The sequence below is a fragment of the Poromitra crassiceps genome (genome assembly GCF_964638095.1).
Source record: "Poromitra crassiceps genome assembly, chromosome: 11".
Classification (NCBI taxonomy): Eukaryota; Metazoa; Chordata; class Actinopteri; order Beryciformes; family Melamphaidae; genus Poromitra; species Poromitra crassiceps.
In genome coordinates, this window is record NC_139643.1 from 40,711,330 (window position 1) to 40,736,892 (window position 25,563).

General features: G+C 44.3%; 2 protein-coding genes and 1 pseudogene across 3 annotated transcripts in view; 1 reads left to right on the forward strand and 2 right to left on the reverse strand.

The window, feature by feature from the left end:
* Nucleotides 1-6,852, forward strand: part of eepd1 (endonuclease/exonuclease/phosphatase family domain containing 1) — a 43,837-nt gene extending 36,985 nt beyond the window's left edge. Inside the window, exons 6-9 of the mRNA XM_083645778.1 lie at nucleotides 648-782; nucleotides 1,141-1,279; nucleotides 3,486-3,680; nucleotides 5,602-6,852. Coding sequence (XP_083501904.1) covers nucleotides 648-782; nucleotides 1,141-1,279; nucleotides 3,486-3,680; nucleotides 5,602-5,792 — 660 coding nt within the window. The 3' untranslated portion in view covers nucleotides 5,793-6,852. The remainder of the gene's footprint in view (nucleotides 1-647; nucleotides 783-1,140; nucleotides 1,280-3,485; nucleotides 3,681-5,601) is intronic.
* A 5,793-nt stretch (nucleotides 6,853-12,645) lies between these two features.
* matcap2 (microtubule associated tyrosine carboxypeptidase 2) lies at nucleotides 12,646-24,412 on the reverse strand (the record flags this gene model as incomplete). Its single annotated transcript, XM_083646759.1, has 7 exons — nucleotides 24,276-24,412; nucleotides 21,502-22,181; nucleotides 18,867-19,010; nucleotides 14,731-14,863; nucleotides 14,319-14,624; nucleotides 13,503-13,600; nucleotides 12,646-12,804 (listed from the first exon to the last, which is right to left on the reverse strand). Exons 1-7 carry the CDS (start codon nucleotides 24,298-24,300, stop codon nucleotides 12,646-12,648), a joined length of 1,545 nt encoding a protein of 514 aa, XP_083502885.1. The 5' UTR covers nucleotides 24,301-24,412.
* On the reverse strand, nucleotides 17,322-17,864 carry LOC310785598 (ADP-ribosylation factor 5 pseudogene; annotated as a pseudogene). The gene has a single exon. The product of its transcript is annotated as an ADP-ribosylation factor 5 pseudogene (transcript).
* Nucleotides 24,413-25,563: the final 1,151 nt, after the last annotated feature.

Genomic DNA, 25,563 nt, shown 5'->3' on the forward strand with positions numbered 1-25,563 from the left:
AAATGTCCAAAAAATGATGGGGGGGAAAAAGGTTGAATATAGAGATGGGGCGATATATCGAAATTCAAATATATCGCGATACAAAAATGTGACAATATGTAACGTGGGGCAGAAAAAATAATTGCGATATTTCCTCCATTTTATTCTGTTGTTGAATTGTGAGATAAATATACAGTGCTGCATGTCCCATCCCTAGTTGAATATGAGGCAGCTGTTTGAATGAAATGTAGTTTTCTATTTTCTGTTCTGCTGTTGATCTTTTGCACGCCATCATAATGCTGTCATTCATATTATTTTCTACTTTTCATTCATACATTTCTTAGTATGTTGTTGAAAGATGATTAAATTTCCCCATGGGCTCATTTAAAAGCTGTCTTCCTGTGTAATTTGCATCATTCACCAAACAGACTTTTTGGGATGAGCAGAAACCGAGAGAATTTGATAACTGTGAAGAATTCATTGCTAGATGAAGCTTTATCTATAATACATCTTAATGTATGAAACTAGGCCTTTTTTGTTTTGCGATAAGGTGACGTATCAATAAATGGACCGTTTATTAGGGTTTGTGTCGGGGCCATTAAGGACGCCATCTTTTCTTCTTTTTTGATCTGACTGACGATGTCCCTGTTACGATGCTGTGTTCCCAGAGAGCGAGCTACTCTGGCTTTCTGTGGGACAGCTCGTGTGGCATCGACCTGAAGGATGCTGCGGTCCTGGAGCCTCCTGTTGTCAATGGCAACGGGAGTCAGGCCTACCCCCGGCCCTACCTGGCTCACTTCTCTGTAAGTCATACTGAATTGATATTGGCTTTTAATTCAAAATCAGATCTGGTCCAGTCATTGCTGTCCATCGCTGATATGGTACAGGTAGATATGATGCAGTTTGTCTGTTATTGTAGAATTTGATCGATTAATTCTGTGGTAAACGCATTTTTGGCATGAACACTGTCAAATCCAAAATATATTGCTGCTATACAATATAGGCAGATGAAATCAAATTAAAAAAAATCCCAATACTGATCAACCAAACACATAGCTCTGTGTTCTTATCAGTCGTCAGACTGATAAGACTCTGGGTGTCCAGATTGCTTGTGGGGTACCATGATTAAACCCAGTATGTCAAATGGTGTTTGTCCAACAGATTGGTTCCTCCGAGCTGACGGTGGTGAACGTCCACATGCGGGCCACGGCTCACGCAGGAGAGTCCAACGGCAAGAACCACACGTCAGACGAGGGCAAGTCCCAGCGCCTCTCCCCCGCCATCCAGGACACGCTCAAAGGTCAGTGTGGACGACTGGAGTGAGCCAGTATGAAGAGAGACTCCATGCTGGAGTGAGCCAGTATCAAGAGAGACTCCATGGCTCCAGAGAAATCTGCACTCGCCAACATGAGATGTTCTGTCTCGCTCGTCTCTTTGCTATAAAGCAGCACGGACCGGCTGGGTCGGTAAACATGAACGTGCTGTGTGCACTTTACTGTCCGTCACATCGCAGGATTTCTGAGTATTGAATTTCTTTTGAAACGGTTACCTCTCACTTCCTTTTGGAGCTGCCAACATGTGATTAATGATAAGCCTGTTATAGACTATACATTACAGACAGTACATTCACTGACATACAGTAGCTTCATTTTCTGACAATCGGCTTATGTCTTTTTTTCATGTCTTCACGACACGTATTAACTATTCACCTTTTCATTGAAGACTTTGTGGTGCTTCTCATAGCAGTAATCCAACAATAATACAATTTAGCCATGACGGTATTTGTAATATTCATATTTGTTCTTGTTTTACTAAACTGTTTACTCTAAAAAATGCGGAGAGCTGACGTGTCAAACTACTTTCCAGATCAGTGCATGTTTAAGGAGAGAAGGGTTTGTTCTATAACACAGCTTGGCAGCATTTCAGAATTGCTGAAAGAGGATGATATCAAGTTTGAAGTTGTTGGACCAGGTTTGTTAACAGCGCAACAGTCCAATATGCTCTCTTTCCTTGTTTGAACTTGTGTAAATAAAACTCGTTCTGCCATAGAAACTACTGAATCACAGGACTGCAACAGTGTGGCTGCGTTCTAATAGTCTTTTTTGCTTAGGAAGGTTCCTAACTGAGTGAAATGAACCGGAAGTACCCAAGTGAAAGCCATGATAAGAGCTGTTCGAATTCTCTAAATGCTAAGGAAAGGAGCTTCAATGCTTCCTGACTTAGCTCCTTTAGCATAGGATACAGACACTGACTGGTAGGGCTGTGCCGATTCACTTATCTCCCGATTCGATACTATCACGATACTTTGGTGCCGATTCGATATATATTGCGATTCACGATTATTGCGATTCTACGATTATTGCGATTCGATATTACGATTTATTGCGATTTTTGTTTATTTTTTTCTTTTATTTTTTCAGTTTGTTTGCTTTTTTACACTAGATTAGAACATGGGAAAAGTTGAATCATACACTAGAGACTGTATATTATATATCATGAGTAGGGCTGGGCGATATAGTTAAAAACAGGGGCGGACTGGGATCATAATTCAGGCCGGGCATTAGATACCAAGCAGGCCAGGCCGATATGGGCCAACGCGCGTGAAATTTGGGCCGTTTGAAGCCAGATTTGGGTCCAATTTTACAATGAGATGCACCCACTTTAACCCTGAAGTGTAATTATTACTTCAGACTAACTAATAAAGTAATAAAACCACTAGTAAACCAGTAGGCGGCGCCTGGCCTGCTGTTCAGTGAGTGGCCTGACTGCAAGCACCCAAAAAAAAAAAAAAAAAATTTTTTTTTTTTTTTTTTTTTTTTTAATTTGCGATTATCGATTCTGGAATAAAAGATCGATCCAAAAAATCGTGACATTAAAAATCGCGATACTTAGGTGAATCGATTTTTTCCCCCACCCCTACTGACTGGACCATTCTTTATTAAAGGAAAGCCAATAATGCCGTCCCAAAATTCCTTGCAGTAGCAAAGCGACGCACCATTCGGACGTTCACCAAAACGATCAACATAACTTGCTAATACTTACTAACCATGTTGCTAACGTGGAAAAACAAAATGTTCTCAGCAACCAACCAGGAAATGGATTAACCACTAAAATCAATGTGACTTGTCCATGTTAGTCAGCTAGTGTTTCAGTCACTCAGTGGCGTTTTGAGAACTCGTTACGTGACATGAAAAGGTAGACAGCTCCAACTACATGCAGACTTCCGTAGCCGAGTGTAAGTGGAGTCGGATTGTCACAGCACTGTGGTTGTCTTTTCCTAAGCCCTCCTTGACATCTTTCCTTGACCTCATGACCTTTTCCATCAAGGTCAAGCAAAAGTGGTTAGGAGTAGGAGTTAGGACATTTTTATTGTTTGTTTTACTCCACCACAGCCTGTGTTTGAGAGACACATTGTCCTTGGTGAAGGGTGAAAGTTTCCTCCTGTTCTCATCCCTCCTCTCTCTCTCTCTCTCTCTCTCTCTCTCTCTCTCTGTGGCCGCATGCAGGCGAGAAGGAGCTGGTGGTGCTGGGGGAGTTGGGCTGTCCCCCTCAGAGCTCAGAGCTGGACGTCCTGAGGAAGGAGAAGCTGTGCGCCCTGGTGCCCTCCAGCCAGTTCACCAACATCAGCACGCGCTCACCGCAGGGCACCCACTGCCTGGACAACATCTGGGTCAGCCGCTCACTCAAGAAGATCTACTCAGGTCAGCGTTTGTCCAGGGGAGCAGGGCAGGGGTGGGTAGTACAGTAGGAGTAATTCTGAAGGTTTTTGAAGGCAGATACTTTTGGATGGAGGCCGCTGATAGACGATATATTGTGCTCATGTTGAAATGCTTTAAATTAAACTATTTTCATGTCACTACAAGTACATTACAAAAACTACAAGTATGCAGCGTGTCCCGCAAACGTGTATTCTTGTCAGGATGGAAAGCCTCTGAAGCAGCATTTATACCATCATAGGAGATTACAACTCTCCAGTGAAACCAAGCATACTACTCCTACTACTTCTAATTCTGACTGCTACTACGTTTTCATACAATCCATTCAAAACCTCACTTCAGAATCAGTTCAGGTTAGGCAGTCACTGTAATATTGATTAATTGTACAAATATGTAATCAAGTAAACTTGCAACATGGCGGCTCAGTGGTTGGCTCTGTTGCCTCACAGCAAGAGGGTCCCGGGTTCAAACCTCGGTTCATCCCAGCCTAGGTCCTTTCTGTGTGGAGTGTGCATGTTCTCCCCATGTTTGTCTGGGTTTCCTCCCACCATCAAAGACACGTATGTTAGGGTTAAAGGTCCCAATTCGTGCAGCTATAACCTCTTAAAAACGTGTGTCTCTGGTCCATAAAACATGATTCTGGATTAATCTGTCGAAAATATAGCAAACCCGTTTGTTGTGACGGAGTTCTCACTCCCTCTTCTGGTTGCTTCCCAAGAACGGCCTGTTTCTATAATATATTCAGAACTAACAGTTCCCATTGGCCGCTGAGGGAGAGCCCGCCCCAGGCTCCCAGCGGCCAATCAGATTAGCGTCTGTGGACCAGCACGCTAGGTTGCGAGTTATCGTTAACTAAACGGTACTACGCTAAAGAGGACATCTCAAAATGCCTAGACTTACCGAATGCACCTCTGCAGTTGCTGGATCACTTACAGTTGGCGTCGCTCCAGCTAGAAGTGTTAATTTTGTGGCTATAGACTAAATGGTGCAGGTAGCTTGTGTGAGAGAGACCCGCGCAGTATGCAGGAGGAAGCTAGTGACGTCCCGATTCCCCCAGATTCCCCTCTGGGCAAACAAAGCGTTTCGGGGTGTGGCTTGGAGGAGACTGCAGAGGGACGCTGGATAGGGACAAATCCAACTGTGGCAGTTCTGAGCGTGTGACCACTCATTACAGGGAGGGCTGACAGCAGTATATATGCATTTACAAGTAAAAACAGCTTTTGCACGGAATGGGACCTTTAATACTTCTGTCACTGCCCCTGAGCCAGGCACTGGCAAAAGAACTGGAGTTGGTCCCCGGGCTCTGTGCTGCGGCTGCACACTTTTTCTAGGTTCTACTAGGAAGGTACCTAGTATAGGATGAGTCAAATGCAGAGGATACATTTCCCCAAAGGGACAATAAAAGTATACATAAACAAATAAATAAATAAAATCCACCATATCAGCGGTGGAACACACTGACTGGCTGATATCCATCTTTCATAAAAAGACAATATTGAAGCAATAAGCCACAAGAGACTGTGGTTTATAGTCATTTTACAACTGCTAAGGGGAGTTGTTGGGTACGGCGATGCGGAACAGAAAAAATAAACACACAGCAACAAAAAAAATCAATCATTTATTGATAACAAATAATCATTCTTCAGTGACATTTAGCAGAATGGTTGCCAAGTAACACACAGACGCTGTTTGTGATGTGGTCACAGAGGTGTGTGTTTAGAAAGTATTTTACAACGGCCAATCATAATCAAGGACCGGAACTATCCATTTTATTTTTTTTAATCCATCTAGTACACAGCGATGAGGTGATCTAGGTTCATAGTCCAGTTTATCTGTGCATGTTTACTTTAGTCTGTAAATATCCCTGCTGTGCTGACGCCATCCTTGTGCCTCCTGCCTCCCACAGGCCACTGCATGGTAGTGCGGGAGGGCCTGACCAATCCATGGATCCCGGACAACTGGTCGTGGGGCGGCGTGGCGTCGGACCACTGCCCGGTCATGGCCGAGTTCTTTGTGGACGTGGCCCCCAAGGAGCTGATCAGGCCCGGGGTGGCCGCGGTGGACAGGGGGGACACTATGTCCAAACACGAGCGGTGACGACAGGCACACCAGAGACAAATGGACACATAGCGCCAAACAACGACATATCAAAAACTGACTTGTTGTCCTGCCTGGATCCTGCTTCTGTCTTGGTTTGCCGCGGAGCGACGAGACTCCTGACGAATGTGAAGAAGTGCCAAGATTGCCTTTTCGGTTGACTTTTATCAATGTGTAATAGCCACTGTAAGTAGTAGAAAAAGCCATGCAAATGTCCCAGATGAAATTAAAACGGATACAGTATGTGTGGTGCTTGGAGAACCCTTCACATGTCGCTGCTACACATTGTTGGCAATGGGCCAAAGTACTGTAGGTCGAAAGTGGCTTTTGCAGGTATTTGGAGATTTTAAGTGGTTTGGTTACTTTCATCTCGGTGGTACATCGTGGGCGAATAATTTATTTTGGTAAAACAAAGGGGAAAGTATTTATTTTGATGGTTTTGGTGGAATGACACTAGAAAATGGAATGTTTAAAGGTGGTTTAAAGCCATTTGTCTCACGTTTTACTTTTAGACGCATACCAGATTAAAAAAACTCATAACTTTTGATCTGAGGAGAGCTATCGCTGTCATTCAAAGGGTTGTATATAGGGGAGAGTTTCTAATTTATGGAAATATCAAAACGATGAAATGGTCAAATGTTCACCATGTTGAAGGGTTTTTGCAGGCCACCACACATAATGCTGTACTCTGTCACAAACGAACGTGCCAAACATTTTCTATTATGTATATGAAATAAAACTAAATTAATAGATGTTCCGGGGGTGTTTCTGAAATCTCATGGCACACAAATAGCTGCGGTATCGGGGACGGAAATCTGAATTGGGTGCGAGCGAGGCGGCACCGGAGGCTCCGCGGTCATGCTCATCTGACTGTTCTCATTAGTGGAGTGGAGATAACATCTCCGCTGTAATGAAGGCTACTCTATGAATTCATGTAAGCCGTCCTTTCTGCACGCACGTGTGAGCTGCCATCTCCCTCCCCTCTGTCATGCAAATGAGAGGAGGCTGCTGGGCACGGCGCCATCAGAGCCGCTTATCACTGCCACAGACTTGGGGAAGTGGAGGCCAGCGCTATCATGTGGCCGCAGTTCCCACTGTTTGCCAATAGAGGCTGATAAAGATCATCTGTCACTTAAAACGATAAGTTGACTCAGAAATGAAAATTGAGTCACTAGGCTGCATTACAGTAAAGTGATGTCATTTTCTCAACTTACCAGACTGTTCTGGCTGTTCTATTATTTGCCTTTACCCACTTAGTCATTATATCCACATTACTGAGGATTATCAAAAATCTCACTGAATATTTTGTGACAACACAAAGCACCAATAGTCGTCCCTACAATATTGTCGCAATATCGATATTGAGGTGTTTGGTCAAACATATTGTGATATTTGATTTTGTCCATATCGCCTTGCCCTACATCTCACATGTGGCTATGACTTACAACTGAACATTTAGCTCACTTGTATATATACAGGTATATCCTTCACTGTTCACCCTAAAAATACCAAGATATGATTTTTTTTTGTCCATAATATTGCCCAGCTCTATGCCAGAGGAAGTGGGCTGTAGCTCACCCAGAAAAACATACTGGATGGATGTGTTGCAGAAGGTTGTTGGTTCAGTCCCTGTATCAGACAGACGGAGCAACACGTGACGCCCGGGGCTCTTACAATTACAGACGAACACAGCAATACATTATTCAGTGGACATTGTCCTCATTTGTTGCTGTAATAGACGAGATAACTGCCAGAGACGACAGAGCTGGATGGTCTGCATGAGAGGGACCTGAAATGCTCCAACAAACTTAAGGAATATTCCCCAAACAGACTTTCATGGTTTAGTCTATACAGTGACAGGGCTTGGAAGTATGTTAGTTGGGGTTTTCTCGAGTCCAGAAATGGGTGGGTCAAGGATGACTTGAAGTGAAATGTCAAGGCCTAGGTCACTTGTCCTGGAGAGGGCGCTATGACTGCATTGTCAGTATCGTCTATCACCGTAAGATACACCTGATTTACAGATTTGCTGATCTGTAAATGTAGAGGTGATGTAATGGGGTCAGGAGGGCCTATACAGCATATATATAGATCTATAAAGGGTACATGAGTTCAGCAGTTACAATGCAAAGCTTTATGACAGCAATGACGTGTCAGCTGATGTTTATGATGATCATCTGGTGGATTATACTTCTGAGTGTCACTGACACACATGGGTTTCATGTTTTATGACGTCTGCTACTGCCCACTGGTGGCAATTGAGTTTCACTACAAGCAGATTAGAAACTTGAAGATTTGCATGGCATACAATGGTGCTGTGAAATGTGACTAACACATTTTTTCCATCCTGGCCCGTCTTTCTGCATAGGGAGCAGGCCAGAAGTGGTGGGCAGCTTTGCATTGCCGTGTGCAGGGACCAACTTATTTTCAACCATCGCTAGTCAGACAACAATCTTCTTTAGTTGGGGGTTCTTCTTATATGGAGGAAACCCCAAGTGAGCACAGGGAGAGCATGCAAACTCCACACAGAAAGGCCTTTTTTTTAACGAGATAGCCCACGTGGACACTAGGCACCGAAAGCATGAGGGAACACACCCTAATGCCAACAGCGATCCAGGCGAGAATCGAACCCAGGACCTTGTTGCTGTGAGGCAACAGCACCACCATGCCCAACATTTATCATGTCATTAACTGTAACCATTTTTTGCAATTGGTCCATATATGTATCATGCCATCATACACTCACTATGTAGCTGTCATCCTATTATTTTCTTCTTGTATTTTGGTCAGTTTGAGCTCTGTTTCAAACAAAATCTTGCCTCTTCTAACACCCACAGAAATGTCTAAAATTAATTAATTTCTCATAGTTTCCAAATGCAAGCGAAGTCTAAGCAAGCCTCATCGTTGGAGGTCAAATACAATACAGCCGGTCAAGCTGGGTTGATGGACTCTGCCGCCCATCTGCAGGCAACACTCCGTCACCAGCCTGGGGTACCAAGTTGTCTCTACAAGTGGACAAGCACCAGAACCGGGTGGATGAACAGGTGAAGAGCGCCGGACCCAATGTGTAGACAGACACCTTTTGTAGGTACCTGTTGTAGGTGTCAGTCAGCGGTGGGCCTCACTGGTTTCCAGTTCCCCAGTGAAACCAGAGCTTGATGAATGGGACCAGTGACACCTCTGGCACGTGTGCGTTCTTACAGGTATGGTTACCTAGGGGCGACAGATAGTGTTGTCGCTCAACACTCGACACGCATTTTCCTTACCAATGTCCTGCACTGACAAGAGCTACAAATAGGCTACTCAAGGGACTCTGTGTGTGGCTCAGTATAGTCTAGCATTAGCAGACTTTTTTTTCCATGTCATTTTTCATTGATTTTTTTCCCCCTTTCCACTTAAATCCTTTGGGTGCTGGAGCAGAACAGAATCAATTCAGATTAAGGGCTTACCATAGAGGACCAGTGTGGTATTGATCCATTTTTCAATAAATATGTAATCAAAACTACATCATAACCAGCTGCTGTCACATTCTGGTTCCTACTTTTTCCACAAATCCAAATCCAAAACCAAAAACACCAAGCCCATTTCCTTGGGAGCTCAATTTTATTTTGAATTTCCAACGTCTCTGAGCATCACAAAAAACTCATTCACATAGAAAATCACATACAAATACCATATTATAGGATTATATAATGCGTGATCTGATATAGGGGGGTATTTGAGGTGACGTAGCATGATGTGCTCCCCGCGTCAGATCATCCGACACAGAAATCAAGTATCACAATGAAATGACGAGGCATTTGGGTTTATTTCGCAAAATTAATCTACGGATTCACTGCCCATGACAGACAGAGCAGTTGAAAAGGTAGATGGAAGGTAAGAGGTAAGGTAAGTGCAAAAAGTAAAAAGGAGTGTAGGTTTCAGGTCAGTTAGGTTTCAGGTCAGTGCACTTAGACTAGATAGATGCCCTAATTGGACATAATGTGGAAATGGAGACTGGAGAGCAGGTCACACCTACACAACGCCACGCCATACATCACTACATTGCCATCGACGGCGGTCAATAGGATTCTACCTTCAGGGACATTTTCTCTTTTTCTGCGCGGTATCAATCCATCAGCAAGCGTAGCACTACAGAGAACAATGCTGACAGCCTTTATTATCAGGCTTGAGTGCTTATGAAGCACTTACACAGGCAATAGTCCAGTCTCGGCCCGATATGACACAGCATAGTGTATAAGCTAGACCGGGCGGCCATAATGTCAAGCAATCTTCCTCTTCCTCAAGGCATCCATTGGTTCCAAGCATAACATCGTTAGCCTCATAGCATAATTGACTAAGCACTGCAGTACTTAGGCAATTATGCTATGAGGTTAACGATATGCTAGGTTGTCAGGAAAGGGGCTAAATAACGTTCCAAACAGATTAAATTTGGGCGAGGGAAAACTATTTCAAAGGGGTCCCTTGACCTCTCAGCTCAATTCATCTGAATGAAAATTGATTCAATGGGTAGCCACGAGTCTCCAGCCTAGCATTAATAGCTTGTGGATTGATTTCTTGTTGTTGCTCATCACATTTTCTCTCAACAAATGTGTTATGCATGTAAATACTTCTGATGAGTAAGTGGGGAGAAAATGTTGGCAATCTGCTTTTGGGTATTTTGCCGAAATGTTTTTGTATGTGGATGGATTATTAATTTCCCTGATGCCCAAGTTCACATGCCCGGTTAATGAAATCAAAATATATAATATATATATATATATATATATATATATATACCGTAAATTCCGGACTATAAGCCGCACCTTTTTTCCCGTTTTTTGGCCTTTTTTGGCCCCTGCGGCTTATATAACGGTGCGGCTTATCTATGGATTTTTTCAAAAAAAAAAAAAAAAATCTCTCTTTTTTAGCACTCTTTCTAACTATAAATCCTATATAACTATAATAAGTTTTAATTTCCTCTCTTGCCCTCTTTTCACCACACTGTATGACACTGTGTGCACTGTAAAAAACAACACAGGTGGTGTTGTGTTATGTTGTTTTGTTGAAATGTTAATAAATGGGAGCTTCCTCAAACAGCCATCTCTTTCCCGACAATCCCCTCTGTGCATGAACCCTTACATATGGTAATTAAACATTAAAACACAATAAAAAAAAAATAAAAAAAATACCATTAAAACACCCGCGGCTTATAGTCCGGTGCGGCTTATATAAGAAAAAAATAGTCAACTTTGCAGGTGCGGCTTATACACCGGTGCGGCTTATAGTCCGGAATTTACGGTATATATATATATATATATATATATATAGGGAAATACATCATCTTAGTCTGGTGTGTTGATCAGAGTTGTGATTAAAGGGTTGGGTGGGCCCTGGAAGATTTTCAGATTTCAAAGTGGGCCACTGCATCCTTAAGTTTGGGAACCCCTGTACTAGAGAAACATCCATCAGTGGATTTCTGGGGAAAGGAGTGCAGGAATGCTGTGGTCTGGGTGTCAGGGTGTATGGTGGCATCTGGGTGTCAGGGTGTGTGGTGGCATCTGGGTGTCAGGGTGTGTGGTGGCATCTGGGTGTCAGGGTGTGTGGTGGCGGTAGGAGCAAGGGTGAGAGTACACCTTTTACCTGACACACGACCTTGGCATCGTGCGCTCTGGTACTCTTGTTTTAATCATGTTCTAAAGGAGAACTTTTACCGCTTTTCAACCAGCTCTCGATCTGAAATCGGGACATAGTGTGAAAAAAAAATATATTTTTTTTAATGTTCTCTCCGTCTCTGGGGCACGGCTTCAGGATCTATTGCCCTTTCGTGAAGAGCACAGATCTAGAAGCTGTGCCGGCTCGAATGGCTGTAATTGCAGATTGTATTTATTCATATTTGTATAACCGCATCCACGGACAGTCAGAGAGAGAGCCTTGACGAGTCATAACCAGCTGGCGGAGGCGGAGTTTCTACTAGCAGATGAATGGGCAGCTCTCGGTGCAGGAAACACCGAGTGAAGTTAAACATTGTTCATCTGCATAATACTACCAACATTGTAACATACAAAGCTGCTTGAAAAGCGGGAAAGTGTACCTTTAATTGTGGGTTTTAAGTGTTTTTCTTCCAAATCTTTGTCTCTGTATCTGTTAAAGTGATGCTCTGAGGACTCTTGGAAGAATAGCCCAGTTGGGCTAAAAAGAGATGCTAATAAAACATCTAATCAGGCATGCTGCAGTTGATCGAGGCCTTCTGCGAGAGCGCTCCTCAGCTCACCCTCATGATCTACATCGCGCTGCAGACACCAAGTCTGGACCGTACAGTGTGAGGTAATATCTACCGCTTCTATACACTCTCAAATCAGATCACTTTTTAATGACGCACAGCAGCAAAAAGAAAATGGCCCCTTGGCTTTCCTCAGCGTTATTAGGCCAAGGTGGCCAAGGTGGCGTCCTGGATGGAGAAGTGTCTGAAGGACAGCCAGTCCTGGGCTGACCACTTCATTTGTTATTTTCAGCACCTTGTCCTCCTCGCTCCTCAACAAGAGGATGGCCTGCCATGCTACTGCTTTTACTCAGCACAAGTCACTCAAAATATCAAACGGACAAATGGGCCACCGGCGCTGTCTGTAAGATCCAACCAAGTATAGTGTTTCCCCCAGACATTCTTGTCACACTGCATACTGGAGGTGGATGACAATTTCAATCAAATTTCCAATAAAAAGTCTGACCCTACTCTACATGCAATATGGCACGCAGCACGAGTCACACAGTCAGTTACCATGCATGGGGGTGATGGTGGTGGTAGTGGTGGTGGTGCCGGTAAGACATGCAGGGCTGCGACTGGCGGTGGGGGCGGTGACATCGGGGGGACGATGGCTCAGACGATGGCGCGGAGCTCGTCGTCAGTCAGCTGGTTGACCTGCATGATGTTGTCCAGCTGCTGGGCGTAGCTCGCCCGGTCCAGCAGGAAGTGCGGGATGCGAACGCCGTCCATCTGAGCCAGGCCCTTCAGCCGATCCACGTCCTCAAACGAGACCTGAGGCCCCGCAGGCAAACACACACACAATCAGCAACACAGCTCACTGCACTGCGTGACAGAAAACATCACAGATTTCCATATTACACCATAGTTTTGTATATACCAGCTGAGATAAGCACATTTTTTCACTCATGGCTCCTCTCAAGCAAAAGAACACGCTCTGTTTATTCCTCAGAGTGGTTACATAAGCTTTATTCAGCCTCGCACTGCATTTTTAATGTTATGTGTGAGCCGGAGCCATTTTATGCGCAGTTAAAGGAGAAATATGCAATTGATGCTTTTTTTCTTTCTTTCTGGGGGTTCCTATCTGGAGGAAAGCCCAGGGGAGCATGGGGAGAACGTGCAAACTCTGCACGGAAAGGCCCTTTTGATGAGCCCACCTGGGCAGTAGGCACTGAGGACATGGGGATGGGGACACACCCTCAGCGCCCACAGCGTCCCAGGTGGGAATCAAACCCAGGACCTTCTTGCTGTGAGGCGACAGTGCTACCACTGCGCAACCGTGCCCCCCCTGTAAGATTGACGCTTGGCGTCCCCCTCCCCAGACTCTGAGCTCACGTGTGTTACCAGGTGTAAACAGGGCGTAAAGTGGGCGGTCACTGCTGTGCTCTATTGGCATGCAGAGGGAAAGTCATGCTTGTGTCATCATGGCTGTACTGTCCTGCAGAAAGGGGAGATCAGATGCAGTCCCTCACCTTTCCTAGAGCCATGAGCAGTGGGAAGTTGATCTTGTCTCTGTGTTTCAGGATCTTCAGGATGCCATCTAGATACACCTGGTCTTTACTGAAGCAACCTGCAGTACAAGATGGAGTCTAGAAGGTCCATTCAGGGTTTGATAATACTATGGATAATACTGATATTTTTGGAAGGAAGCTGCAAATCGCTGATATTTTGCGTCGATATTCAGTTTCTTTCAATTTGAGCATTTTCCATGCCAAAGCAACCCTGTCTGGGATAATAATCATTATGCAAACTTGTGTGGAATAGAAATCAAAATGTTTCATATAGAATCAATTCAGGTTAGGGGCTTCCTGCAAAAAATCACTTATACAATCTCACTACTACAGTATAAGAAGGCAGAGAGGTGTTCCGTGGCGGCGCACAATTGCTCAGCTGAGCAGGCGAGCACGTGAATGTGCGAGGCATGCTAGAAATAAGCGTGCAATATTTCTAGTAAATATGAAATCAAACAAAGGACATCTGCCAGAAATCAGATTTTGAGTAAAAATAAATATCGCCCCGATATCTCAGCATCAAACTCTCAGATCAGCCTGGAATGTTTTCTTTTCTTTTCTTTTTCTGTTATTTATTTATTTTTTGCCTGTATTTGATAGGAGAGTAAATAGACAGGAAAGGTGGCATGTGGCAAAGGACCATGGGTCAGATTCAAACACCTCGGCCGTGCGAAGGACTAAGCCTTTTAGTGGTTCCTGCTCTACCAGGTGAGCCACCTGGAATGTTATCTTAGGAATATATGGTAGTAAGTGTGGTATTTCCAGTGGGCTACTGACCTGGCTGTGCTGTGTTGGTCTGGCCTCTCTTGGCGCGGACGCAGTAGTCCCAGCGGGTGTTGGGGTCCTGGACAAAGCGGCCCAGGTGGTGGAAGAGCTGGGAGAAGGACATGAGGCTGGCCTGGTAGACGGTGTAGTAGAGCAGGGCGGCCCTCCACAGCGTGGGGTCCTTCCTGAAGAGGACACTGTGCAGGCTGGCCAGGCCCTCCTCTGTGGGGTTCAGCGGCTTCAGGCCGTGCCTCTTCCTGCCCACTAAGCTGCTCCAGGGCTGCTGGCTGTTGTTGATGCCACGGAAGTAATGTGTGCCTGGTGAACACAGACCACAATGTACAGTTGTTTCTGTCGTTTCTGTCGGTCGTGAGGCTAGACCAGTCGAGGACCACTGCCCCTATATGTGACAGCGACTACCCACCAATCTCGTGCCTTAGCATGCCTTCCAGCCAGTGCTCGCGGGCGGTGGCTGTGTTGATGGTCAGCGTGGGTCTGCTGTTCACCACTGTCATAGAGGCTCTGGATAGGAGGTCGTCTGTCACATGGACTACTATCTGCCCACACACACACACACACACACACACACCACAAAAAAATACTGTTGAACACATTGTATTTCAATTCGTTATTTTGTGTTGTAGTGTTGTAATTTAAAAGTGTTTTAGGATAGATTTTTCCTGGAATCAAGCGGCAACCTCTGTCTTGGAAAAATGAAGCCAAGACGGAAGTACCAAAAACTGCAGTTCCTCGAATGGCCACTTGAGGCTGGCTGCAAAAGCGATACAGAGATTAGACGAAACTCAACTCTCACATCAACCAGGACGGCACGGTGGCTCAGTGGTTAGCACTGTCACCTCACAGCAGGAAGGTTGTGGGTTTGAACCTCCACTCCGGTCCTTCCTGTGTGAAGTTCGTGGGTGCTCCGGTTTCCTCCCACAGTCGCAATCGCAATGTAATATAGTAAAATGTCTTGTATGATGTACTGTATGTACCCTATGTTTGTAGATATAATGTATGTACTATATAAGTTAATTGATGATGCTATGTAAAGCCCTTTGAGACATACTTGTGTGATAATAAGGGACTATAAACATAACTGAATTTATCTTCTGTCTACTATGTTTAAATTCAGCAGGTCTTTGCCAAGCGTACACGAGCTGCCAATATATGTGGTGCTGTGTTCAGTGGAACATCATTAACTTGCTGATGTAAAGTGTCCTTGTTGACATACATGTAAACACCGCTCCACAGTGACTTGGGTGAGGCGACGGCTTTTCGCAAGGTCTTACTTTTCCCCAGAGTACATTCTGTCTGCATTCCTGCTGAATAGGCTGTAATGATGCATAAATGCAAAATGACATATTCTGGCCTGGGGAGGTCACAGACTATACAGAAGGCAGCCATTTAAATGCCAGGGCCAATTATTCCAGCCTCTTTATACATTATAACATCATCATCAGTGATGTCACTCGGGCTGAGCATGCTCTGTTGAGCAATTGTGCGCCGATGATGTCACAATATCAAGAGTGACATGATGTCATCATCACTAATGACATTACAATTGCTCGAGTGTCAGATACGGTTCACGTATGCAAAATCATGTTAAATAATCAAAATTAATGATCAATGGGCCTTTTTCACTGCCGCCATTTTGTGTCTAAAAGGCAGCGTAAACACAGGTGCAACCAACTCACTAATTAGGGCCCCAGCACTGGAACACCTAAATGGACTGGAAGTTGGAAACTCAATGTTTTGGTGCAACTGTGTTACTTCCTGCCTTTTAGACACAAAATGGCTGCTGTGAAAAAGACCTCTCAATGAATGTCAAACAAAATCGTACTATATATGATACTATACTATTAGATTATAGAGCGCGTTGCAGGCCGGCACGCGGCTCAGACCGCTGCCTTATTCTATTTTGTCTGTTGTGTTACATGTAATCTATGCCATAAGCCCATACCAGAAAAATGTCAGCAGACAATTTAACAGTTGGGAAGAAAAAGAAAAAAAATACACTTTCATTGCATCAATCAAAAATATTTATATGCATTCTTCACATTGTTGAGGAATGGAACTGGCCTTCAGATTTGGCTCTCTGGAATGAGACAGCCAGCCTTCCAGGGAGAGAGAGGGCTGTGGGACCCGTACCACAAGCCAACCACACCCCCTCCGTGAAGACTGTTACACACACAACCTGTTCTCTGTACCCCTCTATACCCCAATTTACCCCCACCCCTAAAAGCCCTATACCACCCATTCCCATGACAATCGACATCAGCACAACCGTCAAGTTATTTCCGTTTTTATGATTTTCTCTTTATTAAAACATGCAAATTAAAACATTTTGCTGTCAAGGGAGTTAGGATGCATGAAGAAAGAAACATACTAAAGATATAAACAGTCTCAACATCAACATCAAGAAGCGAGTGTAAAGTCCATGACTGCTCGTTCTTTCTTTCTTTTTCTCCATTTGTACTTGGCCAATTCCCCCTGCTGTCCCGGTCGTTACTCCACCGCCTCTGCTAATCTGGGGGGACAGTTGTAGACTAGCACGCTTCGTCCGATACATGTGCAGTGGCCAGCCACTTCTTTTCACCTGACAGTGAGGAGATTCACCGGCAGGACGTAGCGCGTGGGAGGATCACACTATTCGCCCCAGTTCCCCTCACCCCTGAACAGGCCAGACCGACCAGATGAGGCACTACCAGGACTAATACCCCACTGGCTTCCCACCCACAGACAAGGCCAATTGTGTCTGTAGGAATGTCTGCCCAAGCTGGAAGTACCGCTGCTGGGAATTGAACCTGGGTCTCCGCAGTGGTAGGCGTGTGCACAGCCACACTTGTGATAAAAAATAAAATAAAAAAGTTTTCCTCTGATGAAATTCTCCATTCTGCACCACCACCCCTCCTCCTCTACATGGTTTCTCCCGCCTGCTTTCTTCCTCCTCCTGTTCAGACCACTCGTTGGCTCCATTGGGGTCCTGCTCCTCCCGTCTCCTCTCCTCCTCGTCTAGCGCTTGGACAGCTCGTCGTGTAGCCAGGCCAGCCCCTCCTCCAGCCCCGTGCCTTCGGTGGCGGAGGTACCCTGGATGTGCCATGCTGTGCCGCTGCCCAACATATGCAGGCCCAGCTTGTCTAAGACTTCACTCACGGACATCGTGTTGGGCAAATCCTGTTTGTTAGCAAACACCAGCAGCGCTGCGCCCCTCAGCTCCTCCTCTTGCAACAGTTTTGACAGCTCGTCTGCCGACTCTTCTACTCTCTCTCGGTCGTTGCTGTCCACAACAAAGATGAGACCCTTTGTATTCTGGAAGTAGTGTCTCCAGAGAGGTCGGATCTTGTCCTGACCACCCACATCCCACACCGTGAAGCGAATGTTCTTGTAGTCTACCGTGTCCACGTTGAAACCGATGGTTGGAATAGTGGTCACGATTTCTCCAAGCTTAAGTTTGTACAGGATACTGGTCTTTCCAGCAGCATCCAAACCAACCATAAGTATCCTCATATGTTTCTTGCCAAAAAACTTGAAGAATATCGACATTGTTAGCCCCATGTTGTAACAGATCCCAGATGGGTGGCAACTAAATGACTAAATAAATGTTAGCAATTGAGAGGGCTGAATGCAAATTAGATTATGCTAATTATGCTGCCCTATTATAGTACTAAGATTAGAATTGCTCGAGTGACATCACTGGTGACATCACTCACTGATGACATCACAATTGCTCGAGTGACATCATCACCGAAACACCACCCTATGTATTGTAATTGCTCGAGTGACATCACTGATGATATCACTATTGCTTGAGTGACATCATCACCGGAACGCCGCCCTATTATTGTTTTGTCAAAACTTGATTAAACAAAAAAGCTGTACAAATTACTGTATGTCAATCACACAGACAAGAACACAGCACCACCATACAGGAGAGCTATAAAAAAAAGGAATTGAATGCAAATAAATAGAATAATTCAATGCAATAATAGATGATTACAGAAATGTTACAATACAATAAGAAATACAAAGGCATCGAGTGACATCACTGGTGACATTATCACCAATGACATCACCCGCAAACAGTGTTTACCTTCGCTATATTTTCACAGGGAGAGCTCCCAGTTCACCCTCTGGCAAAACGCCCTGCTGTGACGCATTTCACGTCACAACAGACTGCGGAAGCTCTGCTCGAGATGCAGAATCTGCTCTGAGGGCTGTCGATTTGGCTTCCAGGGCGGCTGTTATTTGTTTATTTTTATTTTTTAAGTATGTGCACATCCACAGAGAATGCATGGAGAGGCATTAATGACTTGCAGCTGGTGGGGGTGGAGTTTCTGCAACCAGGACAAATGGAGGATATTTCCCCATGTGGAAAACATATAGCGAAGGTAAACACTGCCCATGTGCTTATATTAAGACATTTTAATGATACAAAGTGGGTTGATAATCGGCAAAGCCATCCTTCAAGTGAAATGTGAGAAGAGGGAAAGGAAATATGACCTACGAGAAAATAACTCCCTCTTAATCAAATTATAATCAAATCATTTGGTCTCTTACCTCGCCCACGCAGCCCTCCTTCTCCATGTACTTCTTGACATTGTACCAGATGCGACTCTTGGTGAGGAGGTTTCCCCCAGTAGTCTGTTCGAACGTCTCATAGTTGCCATACCTCTGCAGGGCAAGCTCCATGATGCGCACGGCCTGCAAGAGTTGAGAAGCACTATGATTTTAAACTCAACATATGACGGGAAGATATGCCCCAAAACGTCTGTAGTGGGTAAAAAAGAAATTGCAAAAGATTCCGCATTTGTTGGCGAGTACAGCTTTCTGTGGGTGGAGCTGCTGTTAGGAGACAGTGTGCATTCTTTGTTTATGGTGGTGCTCTAACTTTGGCATAGAGCTTTGCCTTACATTGCATTCGGAACTCATTAGAAGAATATAGGGCATCACTGCTACAACTGCACCATGGAAATATTCTGCAGTAGAAATAGGATTTTCTTTAAATAGGATTTCTACTGCATGGGTATCAGTGTACTTCTATTCTCCTGACCAGTCAGTCATTTGGATTGTTCAGTTGTATAAGAGATTGGTCATTTGTCCCAGCAAACGTCAAGAATATCATCTGACACGGGTGATTCAAGTGGAAAGACAGCGCTTCAAGCCCACTTCATAATTGTTCACTGAGTTGTGTAATGCAACAGCACAGTGGCTGCGTGCGCCATTGGATGAAGCCAGTGCCGCGTTGGAAGGTTAGGATTGCTGCCCGGAGCTGAACATCTAGTGTCAAGAAAAAGAAAGGGACATTCTACACAAAGAAAAACATGTCAGACAAGACCTGGCTCCAGAGAGCAAGAAAGAAAACATGAAAGCACACGGTGCAAACGTGACCCCGCGGGATCGTTTTACTGCGTTTCCTGTGGAGTTAACAACAGATACCGAACCCTTCTCTTACTATCTGTATACTTGTGTTACCTAAGCAGCCTGCAACAGAACACCGCGGGGCTGTTTTATTGTTCAATGCATCCTAGGAAGCTGGAACACAATACTGCTGATCTTAAATGGATCATCTAAACAGAAATACTTATACCCCTTTCACACCAAGGGTCCAACCAGGGTTATTCGCAGGTTGATTTTGGGTATGAAAGGGTTAACCCGGGTTGCCTGACCCCAGGTTGACGACCCACCTCTGGAGGTGGGTTGGACAAGGGTTAATTTCAGTGTGGCACCACCCGGGGTGCTATTTGTTATGCTAATAGCTTATGCTAATTCAGGATGGGCGCGAGTACTCGGGTACTTCAGTACTCGTTCATAACGTTAGTGTTCGAGTAAGGTTTTAAGCGTTGGGGTACTCGCACTTTAACAACGCAGGGGGAAATCCCATAACGCACCCTGTAACGGATAACGGACTCCATAACGCAGGGACAATCAAACGCATTCCAAACTTTGCACTAGTTTACTACTTGACTCCACTGTCGTTTCCCATAACGTTAGCCACAACAAACATGTTGAAAGAATCACTTTGTGGCAGACAATCACTTTTTGGCGATCATTTTTAGCAGCTAACGTGTCGTGAATCACTTGTTTGCAGTTAATCGCTTTAATCGGCAGAACACCGGATGTTGTAATCAGTGGATTTACATTACTGCAACAGTGATCATAAAGCAGTATGGATTATACCGGACCAATACCGGATATTGGAAATATCTGGTAAGCCTTCGCTTGTTCCACAACGCTATTGTCTGCTCAAACGAAGTGCTAAACAGCTAATTAACAGAGTTACTGAGCCAGCACAATAGCTGCTAAGCTAACGGAAGATCACCTTATCACGGTCCGTCCTCTTATTTCTCCTCACAAAAAGCAGCACCTACACAGCAGATTACCCCTGCTCTATCATTACCATAGTAATATATCCTACGATAGCTTAAGCCAAACCTTTGTTCCGCTTGAGTGTTTCCACTCAGACATGGACCACCTCTCCAAAAAAGGACGCTATTATTTATTTACGTTATATATTTTAATAAACGTACTCGAGTACTCGTTCATTATTTAATGAGTACCTGAATATTGAAATGACTTAAAATGCCCATCCCTAACGCTAATTGTTATGCATCTCAGGTTGTGACCCGGGTCCTATGATGTGAATTGTCATGACCGGGGATAACCCGTGTTGACTGAATTGGTGTGAATTGACAAAATAAGGGTGGAACATAGCATAGGTCAAGTAACCCTGGTCCAACCATGGGCGTTGGTATGAAAGTGGTATAAGAGTTCATATGTGGGTTTGTTAATAGTCTCATGTATTCTCAGAGGCACGAAAACGTGTAGTATTTATCAGAAATGTTAATTATGCGAGAGAAGATTCAAGATCTTGAATCTTGAATCTTGAGACCAGAGAGGCAGTTTTCCCTGTTTTTCTACACAGATTCGCCCTGCCTGAGCCCTGAAACTAAAGAAGTTGAACAGCGAGTGTCTACGGGCGCAGCCTGAGCCCTGGCGTGACAGCGTGGAATTTTCCCTCCAACCAGCCAGCTCAGCACCAACCCCACGCCCTCGGGACATCGTTGTAGACGTGATGAATTGTCCTGCCACGGCCTAAATCGGGCTGACTTGTCCACCCCATCGACTGCTACTTTCTTTCTATAGATGTTCAGGTTTCTCTCTCCCGGGTCTAACTTGGTGCAGCGCTCCTTACCTGTGTGAGAAAGCGATCTGAGGCGTTGTTATGCCGTGCCAGGACGAGGGGGGAGACGGGGCTGCTGTACTCAAACTGCGGGTTGTAGTTGAAGTCAGACTTGAAAAACTTGACTTTCTCTTTCTCTACATTGGACGGCTTGATGGCGGTGAGGATGCAGAATTTCTTGCCGTTCTCCGCTTCCCGCGCGACCGCAGATTTGGGCAACGAGGGCAGTTTGGTACGGGAGGAGTTGGGGACGTACACCTTCTTGGGATTGGGCACGGGGCGAGGGGAAAGGCCTATGGTGCTGCCCAGCACTGTGATGCCGCGTGCCGGCTTAGGGTTAGGGTTAGGGAGATTGGAGTGACTGACAGAGAGGACGCGACGTGACATCGCGGCTTCACCGCCTCTGGCCCGCGCCGCGTGAGGTGCCACGCCAGGACGCATTCTTTTATGAAGTGTGGAGGCACATTTGACCGATGTCTTGGGCCTCCTGTGGGGGGAGTGCTTCGGGCTCTGCCTGTCCTCCTCCTCCGCCTGCAGCAGGACGTTGTAGCTGCTGGTCCCGGTGGTGAAGAGGTCCTGGAGGACGTGGGACGAAATCTTCTCCAGGCACACCGGGCTCAGACTCACCGGCTTGTCAGTGGAGTTCAAGATGTACTTTTTGGACATCTCTAGTTCTGGCCAGTGGAGTCTTTCTGGAAGAAGGGATATGAGAGAGCGATCAGAAGTTATTCTTTTTGTTGCTTAATTTAGATTCCCCCTCACATGCAGACTTCGGGAGGTAGACTAATCCTCTTATGAAGGGAGGATGCCAAGCTTACATGGCGGTACAGGACGGTATAGTAAAGAAGGAAGATCCTGGAGCACTCAATTCACTGGAAAGTGGTTTTAATAAGGTGCAGTGACTAACGTTTCGACGCACAGCATCTTCATCAGAGTCAAATATATATATATATATATATATATATATATATATATATATATATATATACAGTATATATATATATTTATTTATTTATTTATTCTGTTAAGGCAACTTAACAGCGTGAACACTGTGCTGTTATCAGTTTACATAACCAGAACTATCTTTTTCCATTCTTTCCTTTTCCATGCATTCATAGTGATGCAATCTCACTCAAATGACCTACAGTAATTTGACAGGCTCGTCTTACAGTGACGTCAGCAGTCGTGGACCATCGGCAATACATCATTAAAACGTATCACGAGCGATTCGGTGTCCTGCCATCACCGAGCAAATTATTCTCATCACGTCTCCAGAGAGGAGTGAGTGAGTGTGCAGGGCATCATCACACTAAGAACAAGCACTCTGTTCAGACAGGAGCACTGAGGCGGAAGCCAAGCAACCACAGACAGCACAAGCTAATGACCTCAGTAGCATAGTAACAATGACGGGGGTGGGGGTGGGGGGGTAATTATAGCTTCATTGGCTTGCTGGGTGGAGAAACATGTTAGCCACCAAACGAAACAGTAAAAGTGGCTTCATTATGTCCTTTGGGTATCTCATCATTGGATTTCCCCCTTCTGTGATGCTAGGCTTCCTCAAAGTTCATTATCGGTGTGGTGTGCCTAACTTGTGTACACAGGGTATCTGCATGCTTCACCAAGTTGAGTTTAAGACCTCTTCATGCCTTGATTCTAGGGATGTCACAATATATCGTCCCACAATATATCGCGATATCAAAACTTGACAATATGTATCGTTGAGATGAAATCTCATATCGTGAGAAAAAGAAGCTGAACATGGTGGCCCTGATCTGCATCTGATTGCATGCTCGCTCTCCTTTTCATTGCTTTGTTTGAACAGACGAGGGACGTTACAGACACGGAGGATGAGAATGGTGAAATTACTCAAATTAGCGTGGAGGATGCCCCCTCAACTTACAAATCGATTGCAAAAAATATTGTTAAAATATCGTATCGTTATCGTGAACCCAATATCGTGTATCGTATCATATCGTGAACTGAGTGTATCGTGACACCCCTACTTGATTCTGCAACTGAAATAAATATGAAAATATAAACAGCTTCATATCTAACTGACTGTACTGTACTGATTTATTTGTCACTGGAAAACACCTCTAAAACTGAATTTTATTTTAACTCTATACTGAAGAACTTTCAGGTTTAGATTTTGGTAAATACAATTTAAGATGGTATTCTGCTCTCAAATGACAGCATACATACACAGTGATGTGAACACTGTATTGCTTTGGCAATGTATAATTGAACCTAGACAGATATGAATCAATGCTCATAGCTATGATAAACTAGTCAGCCACTGACTGGAGCTAAGGCTACTAATAATTAGGGAGATAGTGGAGGGTAACCCCACCTGCAGGTGTGTAGTGCTATCTGGAGAACTGGGGGAGTGCACCTATATGAGGAACAACTCCCCCCACTGAACCCCACGTGAAATCAGTTTATGCACATCGAGGCCATCATCAATCTTCAGGACATGAATTCATAATATAATTCATCAATCATCATATTAAACAGAATAAAAGTGTATACAAACGTTATATAGCCTACAGGGGTCAGGGGAAAATAAGCATAATATGAATAAATCAATGCTTTTCTTTAGCTAAGTAGCCTAGAAGATTTTTTGTAATAGCCTATTGTTGTAATTGTTTACCTTAGTTTACACACCTTGCATTTACTACTAGCTACAATTAGACGCCAGTATGTTAACGGTAGTAAGTTAACCGTTGAAAACCATATTTTGCTTTTGATATGAATTTGAGTTAACGAAATAAGATAATTCAACATACCTGTTACTTTGATTGATTCCAGCATCCTCTGTTAAGCTAAACCTAAACGAGAATGGTTTCCCCCTGGAGATTAGAACACAATTTTGCTAGGTCAGCTACTGTAACGCTGTCAAACCAGGTCCATTGTAAACCAGCGATGAAAGAGCAGTTTACTTCTAGCGGCTACACGTATTCAGAGAAATACAAATGCTCGTAGAAATAATGACTAACTTAATTCGACCCGGTAAGCATGAGCTAACCACGCAGACAACACACGTCCCCACCTCCAGTCGACAAGCACTGAGCTGAGCTGCTGCTGCTGCGGGGCGCTTTGGAGTTGGTGGACGCTACAAGCGCTGGGTGAGCGGTTTCCATGGTTTCATGCTTCGGTTAACGACGTCACGAGAAACGCTAGTGCTTATGGGAAGTGAAGTTCTTGTGGAAATAGAGGTCGTTGTCTGTAAACTTTCTCCTGCTTTTTCACATTTTTATTTTAAACATAAAGTGGCATTTATTATTTATTGAAGGATAATGAGTGTGATACTAATAATGTGAAGTTAGGGAGGGCGTACAATAGCCTACATTAATATACAATAAGATAAACCCTAGAAAGGAACAAACAGAGAGGGTTTAAATAGCTACAGATAGGAAGTGCTAATCCAGATTGCTGGCAGGTGTGTGGCCAGTGTGGGTGAATGAATATGGGTAAAGGGCAAATGTGAGGTATTGGGGATTATGGGAGTTGGAGTCCAGGGAGTCACTGTACAGGCATTATAGCAGCCTTATCATGTTATCAGTGGTAAAATAGTATATTTATTTTATTATCATTTCATCATTGGAAAGTGAATCAAGTACCGGTACTTAATAAGTAAGAATAGACTATTAGGTGTCATTAATGTTAATGAATGTTAATGAAGCATTATTCCTGGCGAAAATCTTCCAATATTGATTTTCAGCAGAAAAAAGTGGAAAAAGTGTTGAGTATCTCTTTAATGTATCATTCCTGGCTAGCTCTGAATAAGGTATTACATCTCATGTAGCCTAAACAATAACAAATCTTTACTATAGTACTCCTTATTAGTTACTATTTTTGTGTGATGTCAGGCAACGTAGTGCATCATAGTGAGTGGCTAGGAATGTATAATTATTTACTGATGAGATCACCATTAGTTACTGTTTTTGTGCCTCTCCAAGTAAACTAGAGCAAGAGTTCCCAAACTTTTCCAAACCAAGTACCACTATGTACCAAACCAAATTTCCCAGGGACCACTTCCACTGCGTATACCAAAATTCCCCACCCTTAAAATTA